Here is a 26255-nt window from a genome sequence, read left to right on the forward strand (position 1 = left end):
GTTTCATAAGTTATAAAAACTGCAATTAACCTCTGTTCTTTTTTTAGTTACAGAATTAAATGCAAATCAATCACGAAGAGCTGTCATAGAGAAGTTTTGCAACACAATTTGCTGCACAATTCCTTCTCAACTTTCCTGGCTGACCTTTTAATCAGACCACACAGTAATGTAACTTACTGCTGTTGATAGATCACCATATAAAAGCTCGTAGACATAGAGTGGAATTTGATTATTTTTTAAGACTGACATGTTATCTTAATATATGAGATCACAATCTCATTTAAGGAATGCTCTTGTATCTTCCTACAGATAGCTTTGTGATTGTGGTTTTAAACATAAATAAAAAGGCACATAAATTGTTCAGCTTGTTGCTGAAAAATGGTAACATTCAATTTAGTTAAATTAATTCATCTAATTAACTATAAAGTGACCAAAATAAATGTTGAAATTAAGAGGTTCTTGGGTATTTATTGAAATTCTCAAGATACAGTGAGAGTTTCTTCAGCCGTATACATAAACAACTTAAGCTTAACTTTGGCTCTGGCCTTAGTCCTGATCTTAACCCTAGTGATGATATTCAGAAATATTTTTTCATGCTTGAAAAGAAAGCTTAGATTGAAAAAAAAAATGTGTGTATGCTATTTTTGAAATGTATACATTTATTTATATATGTATTGATAAAAATTGTGTAGTATGCAGTTATATCTTTAATTTTGTCATAATATTCATAGTAACTTAGGTGACAATTCATTTAGTAATGAAAGCATACTAATACTACATTTCCCCCTATATAAATGTACATTAGGAGATGGTTGAACACCTGCACAGCACGGTCTGAAGGGGCAGGTTCAGAGGGAGGGGCAGAGTGGCCACCAGCAGAGGGCAGAGTGCAGCTGCTGGATGGTGACGCCTCCAGGTAAACCTACGACGACACATCGACTCAACCCTGAGCTGTGTTCTCTTTTAAACATTGTAATGGCATTATTAAAAAAAAGTAAATGTAGTTGTATCACAATAGTAGTAGTGCTGGTATTTTCGGCTGTGTTACATACATACATGTGTACCCGGTCAGACCTGTATCAGGAAACAAGTGCACGGGGCGCCGCCCACCTCATAGCGGAGCTCTCTGACAGTAACAAGGTGGTTGGTGTTGCCATGGAGACGTTCCAGGATGAGATCAACAGTGTTTCAGTTTACAGCAACGTGATGGTTTTTTCTTAGTCAAAGCACTGACAGGGCAAAACTTAACTGCCAGCAGCGTTAAATAGTTCTGTCATTGGTACAACACAAGCGGCAGGTAAATACTTTCAAACCTCCAAGCTTTTAAGCTAATGTCACTTATCAGCAATTAATGAAACCCTACCGGCATGACGTTACAGAGCGACCCATAGAAGGTAACTGACATTAACGGCAACTGTGTTTTTCAGTGTTTTCTACTCTTTAACGGTTAACGTTAGGTTATACTGATAATAATAGACATTTCTCATTTCATTCATACATTGTAAGTTATTTTTATGTTTATTTTTTTCTTTCTGTCACTGGCAGAAAAGCTGAACAACATGGAACGGCTGAAGCAGGTAATGAAAGCTAATGTCTATACCTAGCTAACGTTAGCTAACGATAGGTTAATGGTTGACTCTTCCTCTTATCTGTTTCATCGTGAAATCCTTCCCTTTAGCTAAATACTTACAGTATTATAGACTTGTTTAGCTATATCCTAATTGATATCGTCGTAAAGATAGTTAGGTTAGGTTTGCAATTTAAAATTTCCAAATTAAATTTGCAGTTTGACACTGAACAACTTTAAAAGAAAAGGCATGGGTGTAGTTAAGTACTGTAATGAAAAAATACAGTGAGTCTTTATAGGGCATTTAACTGCATCTTTAACCGCATCAATAAGGGTTGAATAAAAACAAAAAAGTTAAGAGATCATGTAATTAATGTAAAATGCAAGTAAAAGTCATAGTTGTGTTTCAACCTTCACTATTTTTGTCTGAACTACAGATGGAGGATGACTCTATCTGCAATATGAGTCAGAGCAGAGGATATTCTGTTCCCCCACCTTTGCCCATGACTTGTAATGCAGAACCCTCAGAACTGTATCAAGTAAGAACATCAATTGCTGTATGATATAAACTTTGCTCAGATACTTGCCAAGTTAAACACACTAAGCTCTGCGCTACCATACTCCATATTAACATTCAAGCTGTTATTTTATTTCAGATAGTCTTGAGGCACAGTCATTACCCACCCATACTTCAGACCAATTCTTGGACTCTAGCAGCTCCCTTTAAAGAGCAACATCTCCACCGTTCGCCCACTGAGTCTATTGGAAACAACTACAGTCCCTGGGCACAGGGCCTTAAAATTACTGAACTCCAGCACAGACGACACACTTTCCGCCAATCCTTGGCAAAACCAGCAGGGCCTTGTATCCTTTCAATTTCCTCTTGTATCAATCCCTGGTCTGTGTGTCTAAGGGAAGCCCACATAAAAGTATATGTTATTGCAATCTTCTTTACTTTGTTATCTGATGATAATTTAGAATGTAAACACTTAAGACTGGAAACTTCTCAGAATGGATTTTTGATCTTAATGAGGCTTTTAGCATCTACCTCACCTGGAAGGGGACGAGCAGTTTCACCGCAGAGAAGGTAATTATGCCCTTAAAGCAACACATATCAGCTATAGCTTATCTTTTATGAAGCATTTGATCTCATCAGTTCATGCTTTCACAGGGATAGATCTTCTCATGCTTCACTCTCACCTCGACCAAAGCCAAGATCGAGAAACTTTTACACTCCCAGTAGCCGGCCTATGAGTCCTAATGAGCAGCTGGACGTCATGTACAGCCAAGAGGAGGAAATTAGGGTCACGCAGCGAGAACCTAATGAGAAAGACCTAGAAGCAAGTATCAATTAATTCAAAAATGAACCAGTCAGTTGTTGATTAGAATGTTTTGAGTGACATTTTTCTCACACTGTTGATCTTAACTTTTCTTACACAGAGGTATATGTACTACATCTGCACTGGTGTCCCCAGCTCTGTGCTAGCCCCCCAGCCAGACCAGCAGATGATGAACATCATGTGCCTGCTGCCTCCTGACACTGAAAATAGTAGTAAACAACTCCTGATTATGAGGGCAAACCTTGAAGAGGAGGTCGAGAGAGATTATTACTTCAGCCTCAAGAAGAGCATAGGTATAAAACCATGAGATTTAATATTAGTATTGCTTTATTTAGACATGTGACAGTAACACAATCCTTTCTTTATACGTGTTTCCATCTATATCTGCAAGCACATTTTGTTGCATCATTAAACACAAAAAACAGATTATTTTACATGTATGACCATATGGGTTTGACCAGCCAGTCACTGTAGTTGGTGGCTTAGTTAACTACTATTTTCCTCTGTGATGCCTCCCTTTCCTTGAAATGTACATTCTGTCAATCTGTTCAATCTGTTTTGTCTTCCATGTTGTTCTTTGACAGTGGACTACATTCTGATGGATCCATCTGAGCGCCAGCGACTGTCCATATCCAGCATCCCCAAGCCCTTTCCCAGGAGGGTGATCCGTGCACCAGTGCCCTGGGCAACAAGTTACAAGGAGGCCCACAAGTGGCAAAGCCAACATTTGTTTACTGTTAGTCCAATCATGGTCCTTCTGCAGGATGTCTGGCTAAACAGGTAATACAGAAGTGTACTGGTCTACTGGGTTGGATTATATTTAATTATTTATAGAATTGGTTCCAGCACTCACTGCAATCTAAAACTTTTCATTTAATTTTAATTTCTTCAAAATTAATTAAGTCATTCATCCATATCCGACTAGACAGTCTGAACATTTTCTTCTTCCTTTATGTTACAGTAATGTGGCTGTATTTTACTTTAGATACAGAAGTGCTGTTTTGTGGAATTCATCATTAATCATTTTTATATCTTAAACCATCTGAAAAAACATTAATAACTTCCTGATTACAGTGTTGACTGTTGGACATCTGGAGTTATGTATGTGGTTTTTTTTCCTGGTCTCCTCTTCTCTTTTATTTATTTTGTGGTAATCTTTTTATTCCTTATTATTTTCTTCAGTGTAATTCTGTTTATCTTGCATTGAGGGGTCTTTCTTACCTCTCCTGCACAAGCTCTTGTTTACACTGGATTTGGATTTGGATGTGTTTATTTTCAACAAATAAAATGTAAGTAAAATCTTGTTTCAGCTTCTCATCCTTGAGATTTGTTCGACTGGAAGACCTTTTCTCCACCAGTCTCCCCCTCCTGCCATCTGAGTTTGAGGAGTTTGTCCAGAGACAGTGCCAAACCACAAGAGATGAGCTACTCCAAAAGTGAGTATTGCCATTTTGCCAGACTATCTCCAAACAGCCAGTCTGTCAGTGAGAACATAAGGTGATGTTCAGAGTTAATCATTGTAGTGTTTCTTTTCAATGGCTTCTATAGAATGTACACAACCAAGAGAGCTAATCCTGTTGTAGGTGCAGTCTCATGTTTCCATCTTGTCCACTTTGTCAGACCCATGTCAGGCTACCTTTCAGGGGATTGCTTTACACACTGTCTCACTTTAGGTCTCCATAGAATCTTTTGTAGCATGCCTGTTGTATGGCGTGTTAGACCACGTAGCAACCCTGTATGGTGTCTGGCTGCAGGACTGAAATATGAGCCACTGTAATTAGTAGAAACTGTCTGCTGTTTGTTTATTTTCATGTTTGTAATTTGCACCCGCTTGGATACCATTATTCTCAGTTACGGTGTCTCAGTTTCCCATGCCAGCCATACTCGATCCAGAGGACATTATGTGTCTCTATGGGGCTGTGTGAATGTCAATAAGAACCAGAGAGTACATATTTCATATTGAGGATATAATATTGCAGTAACTAGTATGGTCAGTAGAGATTTAATTCAATAAACATTTTGTAGAATTTGAAACAGAAAACTGTACAGGAAGCACTTCAGGTATTCTGCTAGCACACATGCTCTTGGAAAGAGATCCTGATTACAGAAAATATATAATTCATGACCACCAGTGTTATGCAACATAAATCCAGTCCAGGCACACATTTAGATTGGATTTGATTGGTTTAATTCAGTTTTCACCTAATTTATACTGTATCATCATGCACCCAAAAGTTGTGATATTTCCTGCTGAAAAAAGACACAGTTTACTACACTTTATAATAAATTAAGTGCCCTTGCAACAACCTTAATTCAGAAAATGTTGCATTAATTTAAAGTAAATAGACAAAATCAGAGAAATTGTTTGTGTACAGAGAGGTTGGATTGTAAATGTTTTCCCTAAATCTGTTTTTCACCCAAAGTTTTGTGTTATGTCTGTGTACTTTTTGTTAATATGACCTCAATTCTTCTTATGCTTTGATATTAAACACAAAAATAGCCACAGTTGAACTTATCATGATCATCTTCTTTCAGATGGCTGCCTTACTGTGCATTACTCCTTAACACCTTTGCGGATCTGTGGTTGCCCCTCATACCCAAGAGTGAGCAGGTGGCTCCTGTAGCTGTCCAGGCATTCTTCAGCTGTGTGGCTGCTCTCATGTCATTGCAGCTCCGAAGCCTAGTCATAGAATCATTACAGGACCTGTTATATTTCTTCACTTTACACCAGGTTTGGGCAAAAGTTTTAGTTGTCCACATTCAAATGGTCTTTTTAAAATGTGTGGGCAAATGTGCACCCAAATCTACTCGTATTTTTTAGACTTCTTTCTGATTTGTTTTTTTTGTGTGTTCCTCAGGAAGGCAACGACTTTGGCAAGGTGTTTGACGAGATGAAGTATGTTGGGTCTCAGGTGCTGCTGGTTCAGCTACAAGTGAATGATGTTCACATTGAATTTAGTCCGAGCTTTCAGGAATGTTGGGAGCTCATTCACAGAGCCTTCATGGAAATCATCAAGAGTGCTGAGAAGCTCCCAAGGGTACAGTAATCTATTAGCATCACAAGCTTCAATTATCTTATTGCCATCTGTTTTATTACACAATAGACACTGCCGTTTCTGTTTTTATTACAACAAATGTGTGTATAATCTGTGGCTGATATGTTTGGGCCAGGTGGAATGTAACCTCTTTCCCGATATCAATAACTTGTACCTCCGAACCGTCAGTCCTGAGGAGTCACTGGTTACAAACCTAATCAACAAAGCCAAGGATGTTTTCGACAAAAACACTGTGGGACCTAAAAAGTAATGACACAAGCTGAATTTAGGTCTTTATTTATTTATTCTTCATTATGATGTAGCAAGTGTAATGGAACTCCTAATACTACATCTCATTCTTCAGGTATTTGAATGTATATGAAAAATACAGCAATCTACTGGACCATTCAGCAAAGCAGGAGATATCAACTTTTCTCAAGGAGAAGCACTCATTAGAAGGATTTATAAAGGTAATTAAACCTTTCCATCTAACATCTACACATTACAACATTTTCTGTTTTCAACTGGCACTTGCTGTCCACTTGCTTTGCCAAAGTCCTCTCTTCTTCTCTTAATCTTCAGAAAATTGATGGCATTAATCACCTGTGGAAGGAGATTGCCTCACTGCACGTTACAGTGCCCCTGTCCATGTTTTGTCTGTATGCTGGCAAGCTGAATGATGACCTCTGTGACCGTGTTGAGAGACTGAAAAACAAAATAATCACGTTCGAAGTGGAGGAGAACCGAGAGCTTAACAAGGGGTAAGAGGAAACTCTCCACCTCCTTAAAGTTTTGAAAATTCAAAAGCAGAAGTTGTCCAGTATATCTAATTCTGTCTAATTCATTTTCATTGTTTAGTTCTAAATCAGTTTTATGTTACATACATTTCAAAAGAATGTCAACCACAAGCTATCGTTCTTCCCCAGGATCTGTCAAAAGTACGAGGAGATTACCAAGACCGTCAGAGGCACCCCAGAAACCACAGAGGAGTTAGTGTCTCTCAAACAGTATATTAAAAACACCAGTGATGTGACTATTCACAAGCTGATAGATGAGATTGATGAGGCAACATACCGCCTCAGCTTCCTCCTGGACTATGCTACTCTACCCTGTATGTGAAACCTCTTGTGGTATTTGCAATTATACTTGAAAGAAATGACATGCAATGTACACAAATGCCACCATAGATTACTTTTTTAAAATCCTAGCAAGCTAAACATAAGCTTTATCTATATGCACCAATGTTAGAATTAAGAAATTATATCTTTTTTGGCTGTCTTTTCTTTCTTACTCTAGATGAAGACTTGAGGCTGAACTCCCGTGTTTTCCAATGGCCCAATCAGATCCTGATTGAGCTTGAAGACAGCAAGGCATGTCTGGGTACCATGAGAGAGCAGGCTGAAAAGTATCTCCAATCAAGGTTACTGAATAAACACTAAACACTCCTGGTCTCACACAAGTGGCTACCACTGCAGTTGAATGTGGTGTTTGCCACTGGTGTGTCCCTCTATAGATTGACCCGGGTACCACGCAGTCTCCCTCATAGTTAGATTGTTTTTTGGCTCCAAGACAGGGAAGTGCAGTAAATTCAAATTTAGATTTCAATACATGCCTTCCAAAACCTTTGGCTGATGACACACACAATGTTTGTGTTTTTTCCTGTTTATTACTTTACATCTCTCATGCTGAAAATTACATATACTGTATATACTGTAACTGTTAAGAATGTCAGCATCTTTGTAAATTTGGCCACAGGCTGTGCTTTTTGACACGTCTAACTAACTAAAGTATCCCCACAGCCAATAACGGAAATGACAACTGCTACATCTCTATTTGACTATTTCAGGATATTAGAGTTTGACCAGAGGCTGCAGGATGTGGACAAGGAGATACAGGCCTTCAAGAAGAAGGAAGTGATGAACATGGAGGAGATGAAGAACAATGTGGGAAATCTCACACAAATCACTACAAACCTGGAGACTGCTCTCATTGAACTAGAGGTAAGAGACACTGCACTCTACAGTGCAAGACTTAAATGCATGTTTTGGAGCATGTGGTTATCCTTTTGATTAAAAAGATTTGATATCCAAGCAAAACATACATCTTCATCCTAAAAATCATGTTTTAGATGATTGAAAATGTTTACACCGCTTTCATTTCTACAGGACATCAACAAAGAGCAGACATTGCTGGATAAGGAGCAGAGCCAGTTCCCAATGGTCCAAACTCTGATAGCTGACAAACAGCCGTATGAACAGCTCTGGACCACAGCACTAAACTTTCAGAGCATGTCAGACGAGTGGATGAATGGTGGGTGACTCACATTGAGGAAACTATACAATTTGTTTCTCTCTGTTACTGTGTGACTGCATTTTAAAAGCTCTAAATGGCACAACTAATGGCACACAAGTGCAAGCAAGATGCACAGTTTTCACATTGGTGTACTTCCTTTATCACTTAACCTCTAGGTCCTTTCCTACACCTGGATGCTGAGAAAATATCTGATGAGCTGGATATCATGTGGAGGACCATGCATAAACTGACTAAGTCTTTCTCTAATCTTCCTGGGCCTTGTCATGTGGCCAAAAGCTTCAAAAGCAAGATAGACCAGTTCAAGCAGCACCGACCCATCCTAACAACCATCTGTAACCCCGGGATCAAAGACCGCCACTGGGAGAAGGTCAGCTGAATTCATTTATTTTTTGCTTCATTAGATCAACTGACACTGACAGAAATCCAGTGTCAGATTCACTTTGTAAGGACCAAGTGTTCTTCATCTCCTGTGATCCATGAAGCTGATGTGAATAATTGATGTGTCTGCAGATTAGCAGCATTGTGGGCTTTGATGTCAAACCGGATGTGAACAGTTCTCTGCTGAACATGCTGGAACTGGGGCTTTCCAAGTTCTCTGTTAAGTAAGACACTTTACTGACAATGCACAGTGTTGGAATATATGTAACATGGCTGGTAAGAAAAATGTACCCTTGTTTGTTGAGTTATGGAAATGTACACCATGAACAGAAGGTGATCGATTTTTTTTTTTACCTCTGCCCTTCTGCCTTAGGTTAGAAGAAATAGGAGCGGCAGCCAGTAAGGAGTACTCTCTGGAAAAATCCATGGAGAAGATGAGAAATGAATGGACCGAGCTCCGGTTCTCTTTCACTCCATACAGAGATACAGTATGACAAACACATATACAACAACATACTGTCACAGACATACCACAAGCTGGACTACTCCTACACTGTCTTCGTAACTTCTTCCAAAGAATGACATCTTGAATGTTGAAATATTACAAGAAATTGACATGTTGGTTATGTTGCTGTTTGTCTTTAACTAACTAACTTAATGAGCTTGCATACATTGGAATCAACTTGTATTAAATGCACTTAATGTTTTTTCACAGGGTACCAATATTGTGTCAGCGGTGGATGACATCCAATTGCTTCTGGATGACCACATTATTAAGGTGCAAACCATGCGAGGTTCACCTTTCATTAAGCCAATAGAGACAGAATGTAAGGTAAGGCACTGCAACACAAATCACCCTTGGTCCAGTTAAGCCTGTGGCACTCAAAGTAAAGGGATAAATCCTTTGCTGTCCAGTTCAGTAGGTGTGAATAGTAGATGTTACCATATTAAACTTACAAGTTTATTAAAGTTACAAGTTAACATGATGCCTCCTTTCTTTCTTTGCTTAAAGAATGGAACAATGGTGCTAGCTCAACATGCTATACTATATCACATTTTCAAAAATAGTAAACTTTCAAATTAGACACTGCAGATAAACACAGATCACTCCTGTTGCTGTAGGATAGATAAAGGGTTTTACTGTCTACTTTCTACAAGCAATGGAGGAATTAGCATCTTTATGGTAATATTTTGATGTTTAAATGTTTAGGACTACAATGTATGTAAAAATTTCAGAAGTCAAAGAACCAAAATTCAACTTACATAAAATGAGTGTGTGCGCCTCTGCAAGAGTCAGTCTTGTGTTTGCAATACGAGGTGGTCTGAGCAGGGGGAAATGCAAGCACAATTTCATGCCAGAACAAATAACAAAATTGCCTGTTCTGCATAAACACAACCTCAGCAATACCACTCTATACACCAGGGAAAGTGGCTTTGTTTGGAGTCATAAAACTACCATAAAAAGACTTGGAACAACCTGTTATCTTCTGAACTGCTCCTACACTACCATTTTGGAGTCTTATATGATTTTATCCTGTTATCTTATTCTTCCTTGTAGTTTTTAATTCATTTATTTCTTGAGTATGATATGGGCTTTTGATTTTGTATTGGTAACTAAACATCAGAAATTCTTTAACTATGAGACACAACAATAGTATGTTATTGCTATAATTGTGTTGTACTTCTCACCATTATTTTCCTACCTAGAGATGGGAGGACAAGTTGCTTAGTATGCAGGACATCATTGACTCCATGTTGAAGTGTCAATCTACTTGGCTCTACCTCGAACCCATCTTCAGCTCTGAGGACATCATTGCCCAGATGCCTGAAGAGGGACGCAAGTTTGCCATTGTAGACAGCTACTGGAAGAATATCATTGCTGAGGCGGTAAAATCCTCTTTACATACAACATCCTGTTTTGGTTTGTAAAAGTCTCATGCACTTCGCTTCACTTTGGCTGCTGTGTGATTTCACTGGTCCAGGTTAAGGATACACACGTGCTGGTGGCTACAGGCCAGCCCAACATGCTGGAACGGCTGCAGGAGTCCAATGTGTTTCTAGATGATATCCAAAAAGGCCTCAATACCTACCTGGAGAAGAAGAGGCTCTATTTCCCAAGGTTTGACCAATAGTACTAGTCCTAGTAATACATTTTTATAACAGAACATACAAATTACTCAGTGAGCACTTATTAGGATTATTGTTTCCTCTCTCGTCTTTTTCTTCATCATATTCCTAGGTTCTTTTTCCTGTCCAACGATGAGCTGCTGGAGATCCTGTCACAGACCAAAGACCCACTGTGTGTGCAGCCTCACTTGAAGAAGTGCTTTGAGGGCATCGCCAAACTGGAGTTCACAGAGGACATGGCGATCACTGGCATGATCAGCTCTGAGAAGGAGACTGTGCCCCTCACAGAAAAGATTTATCCAGCCCATGCCAAGGTACTGTATAGAACATAGACAGTGGTTTTATACAGTGTCAGTAAAGGTTTAATTTATTTTTATGTTAAATTGATACGGTATCTCATATGAGGTGGACTGTGACCTTTTATTTGTTTTTCTAGGGTATGGTAGAGAAGTGGCTGCTGCAAGTGGAGAAACTAATGCTCAGGAGTGTTCAACATGTAATCCACCAAGGAGTGATTCAGTATACAGAGGTATTTGGAGATATAACTTTATTTTCAATCTGTGATAAACTTAAGGTGACTGCCAGTAGATGTTGGCAAGTCATAGCTATACTGGGGACTTTCATTTTATAATTGGTAATATGTTTTTTCAAATAAATCAGTTCCTTGGAGAAGTATTAAAATGTTGATTGAGGATGATGAAAGAATGCTTTTGCACATAAGCCATTTAAACAAACTAATCTGTACTTTGCAATACTTTTTTCCTGTAGCTGCCCAGGAAGAAGTGGGTATTGCAGTGGCCTGGCCAAGTTGTCATTTGTGCCTCCTCCATCTTTTGGACCACTGAAGTATCTGAGGCCATCCAGACCAACTCTCTGCCTGTCAGTCTTTAAATCCAGCAGTACATCCACTGCTAACTTCCACATAGAAAGATAACTTCTAAGCCCCAAAATTACATAATTATTGCACTCTAGTCTAATCTGTGTTCTGATTTTCCATCCCACCCAAAGGCTTATGTGGAGAAGTGCAATGCCCAGATTGCTGACATTGTGGAGCTGGTGCGTGGGAGGCTGGCCGGAGGAGCAAGGATGACCCTTGGGGCTCTTACTGTTATAGATGTTCATGGTAATATAACTGCTATTTTAAAGGTATAAAATGTGTTTTCTTAATTAAACATAGCTTGTGCTCACACATTTTTCCTCTGCTAGCTCGAGATGTTGTTGCAAAACTGGCAGAAGACCGGATTTCTTCACTGAATGACTTTGCGTGGATTTCTCAGCTGCGTTACTTCTGGGAGGATGGAGATGTGATGCTACGCATGATCACCACCTGCTTAAAATATGGCTACGAATATCTGGGCAATTCCCCCCGTCTTGTAATCACACCACTTACTGACCGCTGCTACAGGTGACCTACAGTTTATTTGATCTCTTATTGTCAGCTATGGATAAAGAAGAAGTGCAAACATACTGTAACTCAAATGTGCAATATGTGAAGTTCTCTCACTGTACTATTTCATTAAATGACTGCGTGTTACACCAGAACTCTAATGGGGGCTTTGAAGTTGAACTTGGGGGGAGCTCCTGAGGGTCCTGCAGGAACTGGCAAGACTGAGACTACAAAAGATCTGGCAAAAGCTTTGGCTAAGCAGGTACAGCAAAACGGTCTACAGTAACACACTAATGTGCATTTTATTTATGTATTTCTCTTTCTTAATACTGACATTGAAGCTGTTATTTGTTTCTAGTGTGTGGTGTTCAACTGCTCCGATGGCCTGGACTACAAGGCCATGAGTAAGTTTTTCAAAGGATTGGCTCAGTCAGGAGCTTGGGCCTGTTTTGATGAGTTCAATCGTATTGAGGTGAGGACAACTGTTGTTATACTGATCAGATTGCTGTAAAATGATACCCTCTGCTTTAGTATTTAACTGAACATTATCTGAAGATTAAGGAACAATTATTCTATTAGTATTAGATTTAGAATTTATTTTTTGTTGTTATAGCGGTTGTATTGAAAAATTATAATGATTTTTAAAATCAAAGTTTGGCCTCCCAGGTAAGAATCAGGTTAAGAGTCAGTATAGATTTGGAATTTGGAAGTTGTGCACAACCACATATAAACAAAATCTGTCTTCCTCCGACTCAGACACCTATCCAAATTTAGAACATTTGCAACCCAGCAGGGTGTTGACATGCTTTAGCTTTTATGCGAGGTTGATTGGATTATTTTAATACACTTTAAACTGTCTTAACAAAGAGAGTAATTGACAGATTGCAACTCATACAAAACACTGCTGATATAGTTTTAAAAAAAATAAAAAATTTAACTCCAGACTTGTCTGCATTGCACTGGCTCTATTTTTCTTAGAGTCAAGTACAAACGTGTTTTTATTAATATTAATATGTTTATATTTAAATGTGTTCACTCAGTTACTCATCATTTTTTGTGTGTGTTTCACAGGTGGAAGTGCTCTCTGTGGTAGCTCAGCAGATCCTCTGCATACAACAAGCCGTCGCCAAGGATCTGAAAACCTTCATGTTTGAGGGGACAGAGCTGTCGCTCAACCCAACCTGCAATGTTTTCATCACCATGAACCCTGGTTATGCCGGCAGGGCCGAGCTCCCTGACAACCTTAAGGTACATTATTGTAGCACTGCAATGTAGTCTTAAACATCACTTAACAGAGAAGAATCTGTTGATGATTAAGAAGTGGGAAACCTTTAATGTGAGAGAATTAGGAACATGCTGGAACATTTAATCCTGTCTTGTAGGCTCTTTTCCGTACAGTGGCTATGATGGTCCCAGACTATGGTCTCATTGGAGAGATCTCATTATACTCCATGGGCTTTATTGAGTCTCGCAGGTAAGTGTGAATGAATATTGAATGAAATATTTCTACTACGAATATTTTTTTCTGAGCTGGAGCTCCCGGTTGGTTCATTCACCAAGCCTCATACATCTCCAATTTCACTGACAGTCTGGCCCAGAAAATCGTGGCCACCTACCGTTTATGCTCTGAGCAGCTGTCTTCCCAACATCATTATGACTATGGTATGCGAGCTGTGAAGTCGGTGCTGACTGCAGCAGGGAATCTAAAGCTGAAGTACCCTGAGGAGAACGAGAGCGTGCTGTTGCTTAGGGCACTGATGGATGTCAACATGGCCAAGTTTCTTGCACAGGATGTGCCACTGTTTCAGGTGACACATTTTGTACAAAATCCAATTGCATTTCTATGTATAAATCAGTAGGTTTAGTAATTATTCAGTTCATTCCTCTCACCGCTGCCCACAGGGTATCATCTCTGATTTATTCCCTGGTGTGGTCCTTCCAAAACCAGACTATGAGCTCCTCCTCAAGGCTTTTAATGACAACATTGCTAAGCTCAAGCTCCAGCCTGTCCCATGGTTCATTGGCAAGATTATCCAGGTACCAAGGAGGAATATTACTTAGTAATACTTAATTCTTCACAAAAGTTGTTTTGCAATTTGTAACAGTATACTTCAACCCTATAAATGTTCTTAGCATTTGATATTTGCGATTGTGTATAGGTGTATGAAATGATGTTGGTGCGCCATGGTTTCATGATAGTAGGAGACCCTCTAGGAGGAAAGACTTCTGCATATAAGGTTCTCTCTGCTGCCCTTGGAGACCTTTATCATGGTAGGTATTTTAATTAATATGAATCTTCTAGTTGCCACCATGTTTTTTTTTTTTTTTTTTTTACCATAAATTGACCCCTAATAAGCCATTATTCATAAGGATCTAATTTCACTTTTCCAGCCAAACTGATGGATGAGTTTGCAGTGGATTACTGCATCATCAACCCCAAGGCCATCACCATGGGTCAGCTGTATGGATGCTTTGATCCAGTCAGCCATGAATGGTCTGACGGTGTGCTGGCCACCTCCTTCAGAGATCAGGCTATCTCCACCTCAGAAAATCGACAGTGGATCCTCTTTGATGGGCCCATCGATGCTGTCTGGATTGAGAACATGAATACCGTGCTGGATGACAACAAGAAGGTACTGGCCATTTTGATGCCTTACTCACTGTTGTTTTGTTCTTACTGCTAAAATATTTTCTGAAGTGTTGACAGCAGTTAGTAAGTCAGTTGGTTGGTCAGGCTATCTGTTCATTGAAACAATTCACAACAACTGCTGGCCAGATTTCATTAAATTTGGTCTGGACATTTAAGGATTTACTTTTGATTTACAGACTTTAAATAATAATTATCTGTTCTGTTAACTCTGTTCTCTGTTAGCTTTGTCTGATGAGTGGTGAGATCATCCAGATGAGTGCCAAGATGAGTCTGATCTTCGAAACTGCTGACCTGGAGCAAGCCTCTCCAGCCACTGTCAGTAGGTAAGCAACACAGACAGAATCTGCAACAGCAACTGCGGTAAATATAGAAAGTTACTTTATTGAATGTAACTATTTATCTGATCTGAAGGTGTGGTATGATCTACATGGAACCTCATCAGCTTGGCTGGTCTCCTCTCAGAGATTCCTACATGAACACACTGCCTGAAAGTCTGAGCACTGAACATAGAGAACTGGTAAGGTTACAAACATGCATGCTGTATGGCTCATGGATGGCCTTTTACAGTCTTTGTTACTTTTATGTCTTTTAAGATGGCATAAATAACATAATGTGTCTTATATCTGCTTCTTTGATCTTTTGTCCCGCAGATAATGGACCTGTTTGATTGGCTAGTTCAGCCATGTCTGGACTTTATAGACAGGGAGTGTCGCTTCGTGGTTCAAACTTCTCCCATTCACTTGGCCTACAGTTTAATGAAGTTGTACACCTGCCTGATGGGTTAGTAAGAATGACATTTTATGATTTATACATATTTCTATTTGTCATTGTGTATGTATTAACATTCCTATCTACACCCAGATGAAATTTCTGCGTCAGGAGCCAGTGATACACAGATGTCCAGCCAGCAGATAACCATGTGGCTGCAGGGTCTTTTCCTATTCGCAGTCGTATGGACTCTGGGTGGGACCATCACTGGGGACAGTCGTAAGAAGTTTGACGTCTTCTATCGCAATCTGATAATGGGCATGGATGATGAGCACCCTCGGCCTAAGAGTATCAAACTCAAAAAGAACAACATCTTCCCTGAGAGAGGTCACAAAATGTCAACAATCATTATGTCTATAGTTATTATCCCAATTAAAAATCAGCCTTTTTAACACTATCAATGCATGATATCTACTTGTTATTTTGTAGGCAGTGTCTATGACTACTACTTTCATAAGGATGGACAAGGACAGTGGAATGTATGGACTGATTCAATCACAAATGAAGAAAACGTAATTCCTGCTGGAGCTAATGTGAGTATATTTATCTTACAGAGGTTACTGCTCCTAAACATGCCACTGTGGATGTCCATGTTCGCTGAGACTCTGCTTGTCCTCACCAGGTGTCAGACCTCATCATCCCAACCATGGAGACGGCACGTCAGCTTTTTTTCCTGCGTACCTACCTGGCACATGAAATACCTATGCTGTTTGTCGGGCCCACTGGCACCGGCAAATCTGTTATCAATAAAAGCTTCTTGGTAACACTGCCTAAAGAGCAGTACACACCAAACTGCATCAACTTCTCAGCCCGAACCTCAGCGAATCAGACTCAAGACATCATTATGGCCAAGCTGGACCGAAGAAGGAAAGGCGTGTTTGGACCTCCTATGGGAAAGAAGTGTATTGTCTATGTTGGTAAGGATGAAAGCACATACAGTATAATTCCAACCTGTTGTGTTAAAAATGGGTCATTAAGTAAGGATCTCACATATTAAAGTGTTTGATATTCATATGTTCTACATAGATGATCTGAACATGCCAGCGAAGGAAATCTATGGCGCCCAACCCCCAATCGAGCTGTTGAGGCAGTGGATTGACCATCATCACTGGTATGACAAGAAGGATACCTCCAGACTCAACATAGTGGATGTGCTGTTTCTGTCTGCAATGGGCCCCCCTGGTGGTGGGAAAAATGACATTACAGGTATTGTTGAAGTAATTATTTATGTCATTTCATTAAAGAATACAGCATTATTAAGATTTCCTGCAACTGACAAAATGTTTGAAATTCTAGGCCGCTTCACTCGTCACTTGAATGTCATCTCAATTGATTCCTTTGATGATGAAACTTTGACCAAGATATTCAGCTCCATTACTGACTGGCACTTCAGCAAAGGATTTGATGCCTCTTTCTACAGGTAACTTATCAAATGTGTAATAGAATGTCATACAGTGGTAGAATGGGATAAACTGTCAGAAAGACATGCTGTATTTTGTCATTGGTCTAAGGCTAGGCAAGATCATGGTCCAGGCCACCATGGCAGTCTATAAGGATGCCATGGACAGCTTCCTCCCTACCCCATCTAAGTCCCACTACATCTTCAACCTGCGGGACTTCGCTCGAGTGATACGAGGCGTGCTCCTGGCTCCACATACGCACATGCAGGTAAGAGTGGAAACACAATGAAATGTTAAATTCATTCTGAATTGCTGTATCTCTTCCTCATGTATGTTGGCAGGATGGAGACAAATTGATCCGCTTATGGATCCATGAGATCTACCGTGTTTTCTATGACCGGCTCATTGACAGCGAAGACAAGGAGACATTCTTTGGCATCGTCAAAGAGAGAACCTCAAACTTCTTTAAGCAGAGTATGGAAAAGGTACATATGACCTAAAACAGCTTTTGTCAGTTCTCTGATTTTGCATGTTATCTCATAAATTCTCAACAAATATGACTAGGATAAAAAGCACTTAGCAAAAAGATGAATTTATATGTGTTGAAATCAGTTTAAAGGGTTTCTTCTATTAGATATATTTTTCCTTCAATAACTACCTCTGCATTCATTTGCTAGTGAGAAAGTACACTTCTAAGGATTTCCAAGTCAGTTAGGTACTAAACAACACTGCTGTCACAGGCTTTGTCTGTATTTAATCCTAAATTTCCTATTGTTGTCTAGCTCCTGAGTCATCTAAGCCCGGATGGCACGGTAGTGGACGAGTGCATCCGTAGCTTGTTCTTCGGTGACTATGCCAAGCCTGATTCTGATGTTAAGTCCTACGATGAAATCACAGACATGGGTGCCTTACAAGGGGTGATGGAGTTCTACCTGGATGAGTACAACAGCTGCAGCAAGGCACCAATGGCCCTTGTAATGTTCAAATTTGCCATTGAGCACATTTCCCGCATCTGCCGTGTGCTGAAACAAGACAATGGTCACCTTCTACTTGTTGGCATTGGTGGTTCAGGTCGTCAGAGCGCCACTAAGCTGGGCACATATATCAGTGATTACGTCCTGTTCCAGATTGAGTTGACCAAGAGCTACAGCATGTCAGACTGGCGTGATGACCTGAAGCGCATAATGCTTAAAGCAGGCATTGAGGGAAAGAGCCTGGTGTTCCTGTTCAATGACAGCCAAATCAAGGATGAGGCTATGTTAGAAGACATCAACATGCTGCTTAACACTGGTGATGTGCCTAACATCTTTCCTGCGGACGAACGTGCTGACATCATTGAGAAAATGCAGGGAATTGCCCGGATGGAGGGCAAAAAGATTGATGCCACTCCGCTCTCATTGTACAATTTCTTCATTGACCGTGTGAAGGCTAACCTTCACATTGTGCTAGGTAGGTACCTTTACGTATCCTTTTTCGTCTATCATTGAAGGCTTTATATGTAGTTGTAAATGGGAATTACTGTATTCAACAGCCATGAGTCCTATCGGTGATGCATTTAGGAATCGTCTCAGGATGTTCCCTTCCCTTATCAATTGCTGCACCATTGACTGGTTCCACGCATGGCCAAAGGATGCTCTGGAGATGGTGGCCTACAAGTTCCTAGAGGATGTGGAAATGGAGAGTGACATCAGACTGGAGTAAGGACATAAAACGGATGCAAAATAAGTAGTATTTCCCGCTGCTCAACAGTGGCATGGACTTAATTTGCGTCCAGCACAGTGTAGTATGCCCACATTGTGTTTTCTGTGATCTCAGGGTGGTGGAGATGTGCAAGACTTTCCAGACAAGTGTCAGAGACATGTCTCAAAGGTACTTCTCTAGACTGAGGAGACACAACTATGTCACGCCCACTTCCTACCTTGAACTCATCCTCACCTTCAAGGCTTTGCTCAATAGCAAGAGGAATGAAGTGGATACTGCGAAGAACCGCTATATTGTTGGTCTCCAGAAACTAGAGTTTGCTGCGTCTCAGGTGAGGCACCCTGTCAAGCAATATTACCTTGAGTTTTAACTTGTTTCTCTGACGAAATGAATGATGATACATTATCATCCAATGATATGTTGTCCACAGGTGTCAGTGATGCAAGAGGAGCTAACAGCCTTGCAGCCAGAGCTTATCCAGACCTCAGCAGAAACAGATAAGATGATGGTTAATATAGAGGGGGAAACAGTGGAGGTGGATGCTAAGAAAGAACTTGTGTCTGCTGATGAGAAAGTGGCAAATGAAGCAGCAGCTGCAGCCCAAGCCATTAAGGTATGTATTTCAGGACCAATTACACATTTTTCTACACTATATCTGCCAATTCTTTTGAAGAGGTCGTAAGTGATGGACTTTGGTTTGCATCCATTTACACATATAGATACAGATTTTTGTGTACTGGTTGTTTTTTCAGGATGAATGTGAGGGAGATTTGGCAGAAGCAATGCCTGCACTGGAGGCTGCCCTGTCAGCACTGGACACATTAAAACCAGCAGACATTACAGTAGTGAAGTCTATGCAGAACCCACCAGGTCTAGTCAAACTAGTCATGGAGTCCATCTGTATCATGAAGGGCATCAAGCCAGAGAGAAAACCTGATCCTAGTGGCTCAGGTAAGATTACATCTACGATGGAATGGTTTTTATCCGGCATTCTCAAATCATATTGAAATATACAAATATTCAGCTCAATATAGAACCTGATTACAGTATTATTTCAAATAAATATGTTACAGGTAAGATGGTTGAAGACTTCTGGGGCCCCTCTAAGAAGCTCCTTGGAGACCTGAAGTTTTTGGAAAGCCTCAAAGCTTACGACAAAGACAACATTCCTGCCCCTAACATAAAAAAAATCAGGGATAAATTTATCGACAACCCTGAGTTCCAGCCCTCTGTTATTAAAAATGTCTCCTCGGCTTGTGAGGGTCTCTGTAAATGGGTGCGAGCAATGGAAGTGTATGAGCGTGTAGCCAAAGTGGTCGCCCCCAAGAAGGAGAAACTGAAGTTTGCTGAGAGTGAGCTGGCTGTACAGATGGAAATGTTGACTGTGAAAAGAGCTGAGCTGAAAAAAGTTGTGGACAGACTGCAGAGCCTGAATGATGACTTGGATGCCATGGTTAACAAGAAGAAAGAACTGGAGGACAACATTGAATTGTGTTCTCAGAAGCTGATCAGGGCAGAGAAGTTGATAGGAGGACTGGGTGGGGAGAAGGACAGGTGGACTGAGGCTGCAAGGCAACTAGGGATTAGGTATATAAATATATATGTATATTAATCTTTACTATTAGTCATGATGCGGGGTGCCTGCAGTTTAATATTAATAAAAATGGTTCTGTATTTCCTTTCTGCAGATACACCAACCTGACAGGTGACATACTCCTCTCTTCTGGAATTGTATCTTACCTTGGGGCATTTACAGTAGACTACCGTATAGAGTGCCAGGAGCAGTGGCATATCTTGTGCCAGGAGAAGAAAATCCCCTGCTCTGAGGATTTCACACTCACCAACACTCTGGGTAACCAGGTGGCCATCAGGGCATGGCAGATTGCTGGACTGCCGGTGGATTCCTTCTCCACAGACAATGGCATCATTGTGTTTAACTCCCGTCGGTGGCCCCTAATGATTGACCCTCAAGGTCAAGCCAACAAGTGGATCAAGAACATGGAGAAGGCTAATAAACTTGCTGTCATCAAACTGTCTGATGGAAATTATGTGAGAGTCTTGGAGAACTGCATCCAGTTTGGGACCCCGGTTCTTTTGGAGAACGTTGGAGAAGAACTTGATCCGGTACTTGAACCTGTGTTGCTGAAGCAGACCTTCAAACAGCAGGGAGTCGAGTACATGAAAATAGGAGAGAATATTGTGGAATATTCTAAAGACTTTTTGTTCTACATGACCACTGGACTGAGGAACCCTCACTACCTCCCAGAGGTGGCTGTTAAAGTGTGTCTGCTGAACTTTATGATCACGCCACAAGGCCTACAGGACCAGCTTTTGGGGCTGGTAGCAGCCAAAGAGAAACCTGAGCTGGAAGAGAAGAAGAACCAACTCATTCTGGAGAGTGCTGCCAACAACAAGCAGCTGAAGGAAATTGAGGACAAGATCTTAAAAGTGCTCTCCTCGTCTGAGGGGAACATCCTGGAGGATGAGACTGCTATTAAGGTCTTGTCATCCTCCAAAATCCTCTCTGAGGAGATCTCAGAGAAGCAAAAAATTGCCAGTGTCACAGAGAAAGAGATTGACGACACTCGCATGGGTTATCGTCCTGTGGCTGTGCACTCGTCCATTTTGTTTTTCTGTATCTCAGAATTGGCCAATATCGAGCCTATGTACCAGTACTCCCTGACCTGGTTCATCAACCTCTACTTGTTTTCCATCGCCCAGAGCTTGAAGAGTGATGATGTGGCTGAAAGGATCGACAACATCGTCGAGCACTTTACCCTCAGCATCTACAATAATGTGTGCCGCTCGCTTTTTGAGAAGGATAAGCTGCTTTTCTCCCTGCTGCTCACTATAGGCATCATGCAGGGTAAGGATCAGGTTGATGACCAGGTCTGGCGCTTCCTTCTAACAGGTGGCATTGCTTTGGATAACCCATACCCCAATCCTGCTCCAGAGTGGCTGTCTGAAAAATCTTGGTCTGAAATCGTCAGGGCATCCAAACTTCCAAACCTGGATGGTTTCTTTGAACATGTCCGAGACAACGTCTCCAAATGGAAGAAGCTCTATGATTCAGGAAAACCCCATAAGGAACAGTTACCTGGCCAGTGGAGTAAGTTGGTGGGGATGGACAGAATGGTAGTAATCAGGTGCTTCAGGCCAGATAAACTAGTTCCAGCAGTGCAAGATTTCATAGTGGATAACATGGGACAGGCTTACATTGAACCCCCGACCTTTGACCTGGCAGGGAGTTACAAAGACTCCTACAACTGCTCTCCTCTCATCTTTGTGTTGTCACCGGGATCTGATCCAACTGCAGGTGATTAATTGAACACTTGTTTTGAAGTCTTAATTTTTGTATTTTTGTATGTCTTTAATGAGTATTTTATTGTTTCTTTAGGTCTGCTGAAGTTTGCTGATGACTTAGAAATGGGGGGCAGTAAGACCCAAACCATTTCTCTTGGGCAGGGACAAGGACCCATAGCAGCTCAGATGATTGACAAAGCCATAAAAGAGGGCACCTGGGTGGTACTGCAGAACTGCCACCTGGCCACCAGCTGGATGCCTGCTCTAGAGAGGATCTGTGAGGAAACCATCACCCCAGAGAACGCGCACCCTAGCTTTAGGTAACTGATTCTACACACAGTTTAACTTAAACATGGTCTTGCATGAAGAAGACAATTAAAAGCAAGTATGTTTTCTTCTCCCCAGGTTGTGGTTAACCAGTTATCCATCTGACAAGTTCCCAGTCAGTATCCTGCAGAATGGGCTGAAGATGACCAATGAGCCTCCTAAAGGAATAAGAGCCAACCTGTTGCGCTCCTACCTGAGTCACCCCATCTCTGACCCTGCCTTCTTTGTCAGCTCCAAGAAACAGAGCATTTGGCAGAAGTTCCTATTTGGTCTCACTTTCTTCCACGCTCTAGTACAGGAAAGGAGGAATTTTGGACCTCTGGGTGAGGAATATAAACTTTAGTTCTTATCTGTTTGACCCTTGTATGAAGAAATGTGTTTGTGTGTTTTTTAATTTTGATAACTAATTTTTTTGTAATTGTTTAATATGTTTATTGTATTGTGTAAAAACAATCATGTTGCTGTTGTTTGTCAATTTCTCTCAGGTTGGAATATTCCCTATGAGTTCAATGAGTCTGACCTGAGAATCAGTATGAGGCAGATCCAGATGTTCCTGGATGAGTATGATGAGGTTCCACTGGAGGCTCTCACCTACCTTACAGGTAAAAAAAAATCATAGTTTGAGACAAAACCTCTCAATAAACATCAAAACAATGTCCTTGTATTAAATTGTTTTCTATTTAATGATTTATTTGCTTCTCTTCTCAGGTGAGTGCAACTATGGTGGCAGGGTGACAGATGACAAAGACAGGCGTCTGCTGCTGTCGCTTCTGTCCATCTTCTACAGTTGGGAGCTGATAGAAAAGGAGTGCTGCCACCTGTGTGAGGGAGATCTTTATTATGTCCCAGCTCATGGCCCCTACCAGGTACCGTCAGAGCTCTGGTCAATTCATAACTGATGCTACAGCGGAAGACTGCCATACCCATCATTATCAGTCATGGCATGACATAAAGCAACTGTCTTATAACTAAATGAAGGCTTGCATTTCAAATAAACACAACAGCAGCTGATTTAACTGTTTACCCACAGGAGGATTAATGGTTTTTAATCACAGAGTGTAAAATTAGTCTGGAGTGAAGATAATGTTTGGCCTTGAGGGCACAGCGTTGAAGACCCCTGTTTGTCTGATACAGAAATTCATTTTCAAAAATGTTTTTCTTTATTTCAGACATATGTTGACTACATTCGCAGTCTTCCAATTTGTGCCGATCCTTGTGTGTTCGGACTTCATAGCAACGCCGATATCACAAAGGATAATCAAGAGACCAATCAGCTCCTGGATGGAGTACTGCTGACCCTGCCGAGGCAGACGGGTGGCGGGGCTAAGTCTCCTCAGGTTTGCACTGTCTGTTGTCTGAAGCATTCTGACTTGTGCTAATTTCCCTGTGGAAACGCTATGTGAACACTTGTTGTCATATATTCAAACTGTTATCTGTTTGCGTTGTAGGAAGTAGTAGATGAGCTTGCTGAAGACATCCTGTCTAAGCTCCCAGCTGACTTTGACATACAAATGGTGATAGATAAATACCCAGTCATGTATGAGGAATCTATGAACACTGTTCTGAGGCAGGAAATCATCCGTTTTAACAGGTAATACCAACTTGTGTTGCTATGCAATTAAATATTCATGTTGGAAAATAAGACCTTAATTACAAATAAATGATGTTCATTGATCAGTTTGTGCAGGACAAACTGATGAAACCCTTTACAGTTACTTTGTCTCCTTTGTTAATGTCTCCCCTTTTACCAGACTCACTCATGTGGTGCGCATCAGCTTGGTAAACATCCGCAAAGCTTTGAAGGGCCAGATTGTTATGTCTGCTGAACTTGAGAACGTCTTCAACAGCATGCTGGTGGGAAAGGTGCCTGTTATGTGGGCAGCCAAGTCATACCCCTCTCTCAAGCCAATGGGGAGCTACGTGACTGATCTCTTAGCCAGACTGCAGTTCCTACAAGTAAGAATCATGATTGTTATAGCTCACATAGACCTCGAGCAACTGGCAAAATGAACAAAGCACGTACTAAGCAGTTTAAGCCCAATAGCATATACAGTTTGTTTGGTCCTAAGTTAGAGAAAATGTTTCAATGTGCACAATGGATCAAATTAATATAATTAAACAAAATTACATTCAGATTGTAGTAAAACTGTATAGAATAGATTTTTTGATATACTAATACGATGCATATGCTTGGATGTCTTTTCTTGACAGGACTGGATAGATAATGGCCCCCCTACAGTCTTCTGGGTCTCTGGATTCTATTTCACCCAGTCTTTTCTGACTGGAGTTGCTCAGAATTTTGCCAGAAAATACACCATTCCCATAGACTACATTGGCTTTGAATTTGAGGCATGTCTTTATTTTGCTCACCTTTCTCAGTGTTTTTGGTCTTATTCAGGGTGTCCGCAGGGTCTTAAAAAGTCTAAAATCCAATCATCTGAATTTTAGGCTTGTTTTAAGTGTTTTTGACATGATTGGCTTCATGAAGTTAATGTTATTTTGTTGTAATTTTCTGTTATTTTTATGTGTTACTGATCAAAACAAAAGAACAACACGGAACAAATACCAACTCTCTTTTATATCCTTTGTACTTTTTGCCATTATGGACATAAAATTTATCTTTAAATTGCATTAATAATGGACCTAAAAGGGTCTTAAAAAGTCATAAATGTAACCTGTGGAAACCTGCAGAAACCTTCATATTCACCTGTAATTATTTAATAATAATATGGATGTACTGGGTGGATATTCATGCTCTGAGTTGTGTTCTAGGTAACTAAAGAGGAGACCCATATGGAGGAGAAGCCAGAGGACGGGGCCTATGTTAAGGGATTTTTCATGGAGGGGGCACGCTGGGACAGAGAAAACATGGTCATTGGAGAGTCCCTCCCCAAGATCCTCTTTGACTCTTTGCCCATCATCAAGCTTAAGCCAGGAGAAATCTCCAAGTTTCTACATGAAAACATCTACGTTTGTCCTGTTTACAAAACCAGTGCCCGCAGAGGGACCTTGTCCACCACTGGCCATTCCACCAACTACGTCATGTCCATTGAGCTGCCCTCTGACAAGCCACAGAAACACTGGGTAAACCGTGGCGTGGCATGCCTCTGCCAGCTGGATGACTAAGAACTAGCATCAACTCATTTAATATACTGAGCTATTAACAAACTGCATATGCCAAAGAAAGTCTATGTGTTTGTATGCCAAAGAAAGATACATTGTCCCGTAATGCCAAATAGCAACAACATCTTTTATTTATTTATTATTTATTATTACAATGAAATCTTATAGTAACATTTTGTCTTGAAGGTAATGGTAACATATTGTGCATGATTTATTGGGAATGGAGGTTTGTTTGTTTTGTTAGAGTGTATTTGATTTCATTAATTATCATTTACATTTGTCAGTAGAGTCCAGATTATACAGATGATTCAGTACAATTGACTCCTACAGTTTTAAACTAAACCCCCACATTCATAATATATGCTAGCTGTGAGCTACACAGTAAATAGAGGATTCACTGTGTGCATTTGGAGAATGTATTTACTTATGATACTGTACTTTGTGCAACCAATTCTAGTCAAAGGACTGGTAACTGGTGGCATCGCAAAATGAAAAGAGCTTGTACTTATATGTATATTTGTACTATGATGCACTTTACAATTCTGTTTTGTATTTGGTTATTTTTGTTTCAGAGTGGGTGGTGGTTTATTACAAAGATTTATTACTTGATAATAAAGTCAACATAATATCAAAACAACTGGATAATGTCAATATTTACAGTGCTCTCTTAAAGTATCTGTCTATGCTTGATGTCTCTGAGAATGTTAATGGTGCTGGTGATGTCTGTGCCTTAATACCTGTCTGGTGTACATTTTTGTAGTTGTAGTAATGGTAGTAGTTCTTAAAGCACAGGTCTGTCCAGCAGTGTGTTCTGAAGACAAACACTAGATGGCAGC

The 26255-nt window shown here is 40.5% G+C and overlaps 1 protein-coding gene across 2 annotated transcripts; it reads left to right on the forward strand.

Moving 5' to 3' along the window:
* Positions 1 to 1158: 1158 nt before the first annotated feature.
* dnah3 (dynein axonemal heavy chain 3) lies at positions 1159 to 25464 on the forward strand. Of its 2 annotated transcripts, none has more exons than XM_051390417.1 (63): positions 1159 to 1394; positions 1546 to 1577; positions 2005 to 2106; positions 2224 to 2431; positions 2609 to 2654; positions 2739 to 2907; positions 3008 to 3200; positions 3492 to 3687; positions 4218 to 4343; positions 5443 to 5638; positions 5766 to 5945; positions 6079 to 6209; positions 6307 to 6412; positions 6525 to 6703; positions 6869 to 7053; positions 7239 to 7362; positions 7789 to 7942; positions 8108 to 8252; positions 8411 to 8622; positions 8766 to 8857; positions 9007 to 9121; positions 9349 to 9465; positions 10341 to 10520; positions 10616 to 10752; positions 10873 to 11074; positions 11197 to 11289; positions 11529 to 11639; positions 11769 to 11883; positions 11967 to 12165; positions 12301 to 12409; positions 12506 to 12619; positions 13219 to 13395; positions 13530 to 13621; positions 13736 to 13955; positions 14050 to 14184; positions 14307 to 14418; positions 14539 to 14780; positions 15020 to 15120; positions 15209 to 15314; positions 15448 to 15577; positions 15659 to 15892; positions 15995 to 16098; positions 16188 to 16482; positions 16592 to 16771; positions 16862 to 16985; positions 17077 to 17233; positions 17307 to 17450; positions 17748 to 18414; positions 18497 to 18662; positions 18781 to 18997; positions 19097 to 19279; positions 19419 to 19617; positions 19740 to 20253; positions 20355 to 21982; positions 22064 to 22289; positions 22375 to 22619; positions 22782 to 22898; positions 23005 to 23162; positions 23466 to 23633; positions 23745 to 23887; positions 24048 to 24252; positions 24508 to 24645; positions 25069 to 25464. In XM_051390417.1, exons 1-63 carry the CDS (start codon positions 1352 to 1354, stop codon positions 25420 to 25422), a joined length of 12192 nt encoding a protein of 4063 aa, XP_051246377.1. In that variant the 5' UTR covers positions 1159 to 1351; the 3' UTR covers positions 25423 to 25464. The 2 variants fall into 2 exon arrangements, with proteins under 2 accessions (XP_051246377.1, XP_051246378.1); XM_051390418.1 differs by having other exon boundaries at positions 1159 to 1393; positions 1541 to 1577.
* The last annotated feature ends 791 nt before the right edge of the window (positions 25465 to 26255 follow it).

This window comes from Dicentrarchus labrax, unplaced genomic scaffold (assembly GCF_905237075.1).
Source record: "Dicentrarchus labrax unplaced genomic scaffold, dlabrax2021, whole genome shotgun sequence".
Taxonomy (NCBI): domain Eukaryota; kingdom Metazoa; phylum Chordata; class Actinopteri; family Moronidae; genus Dicentrarchus; species Dicentrarchus labrax.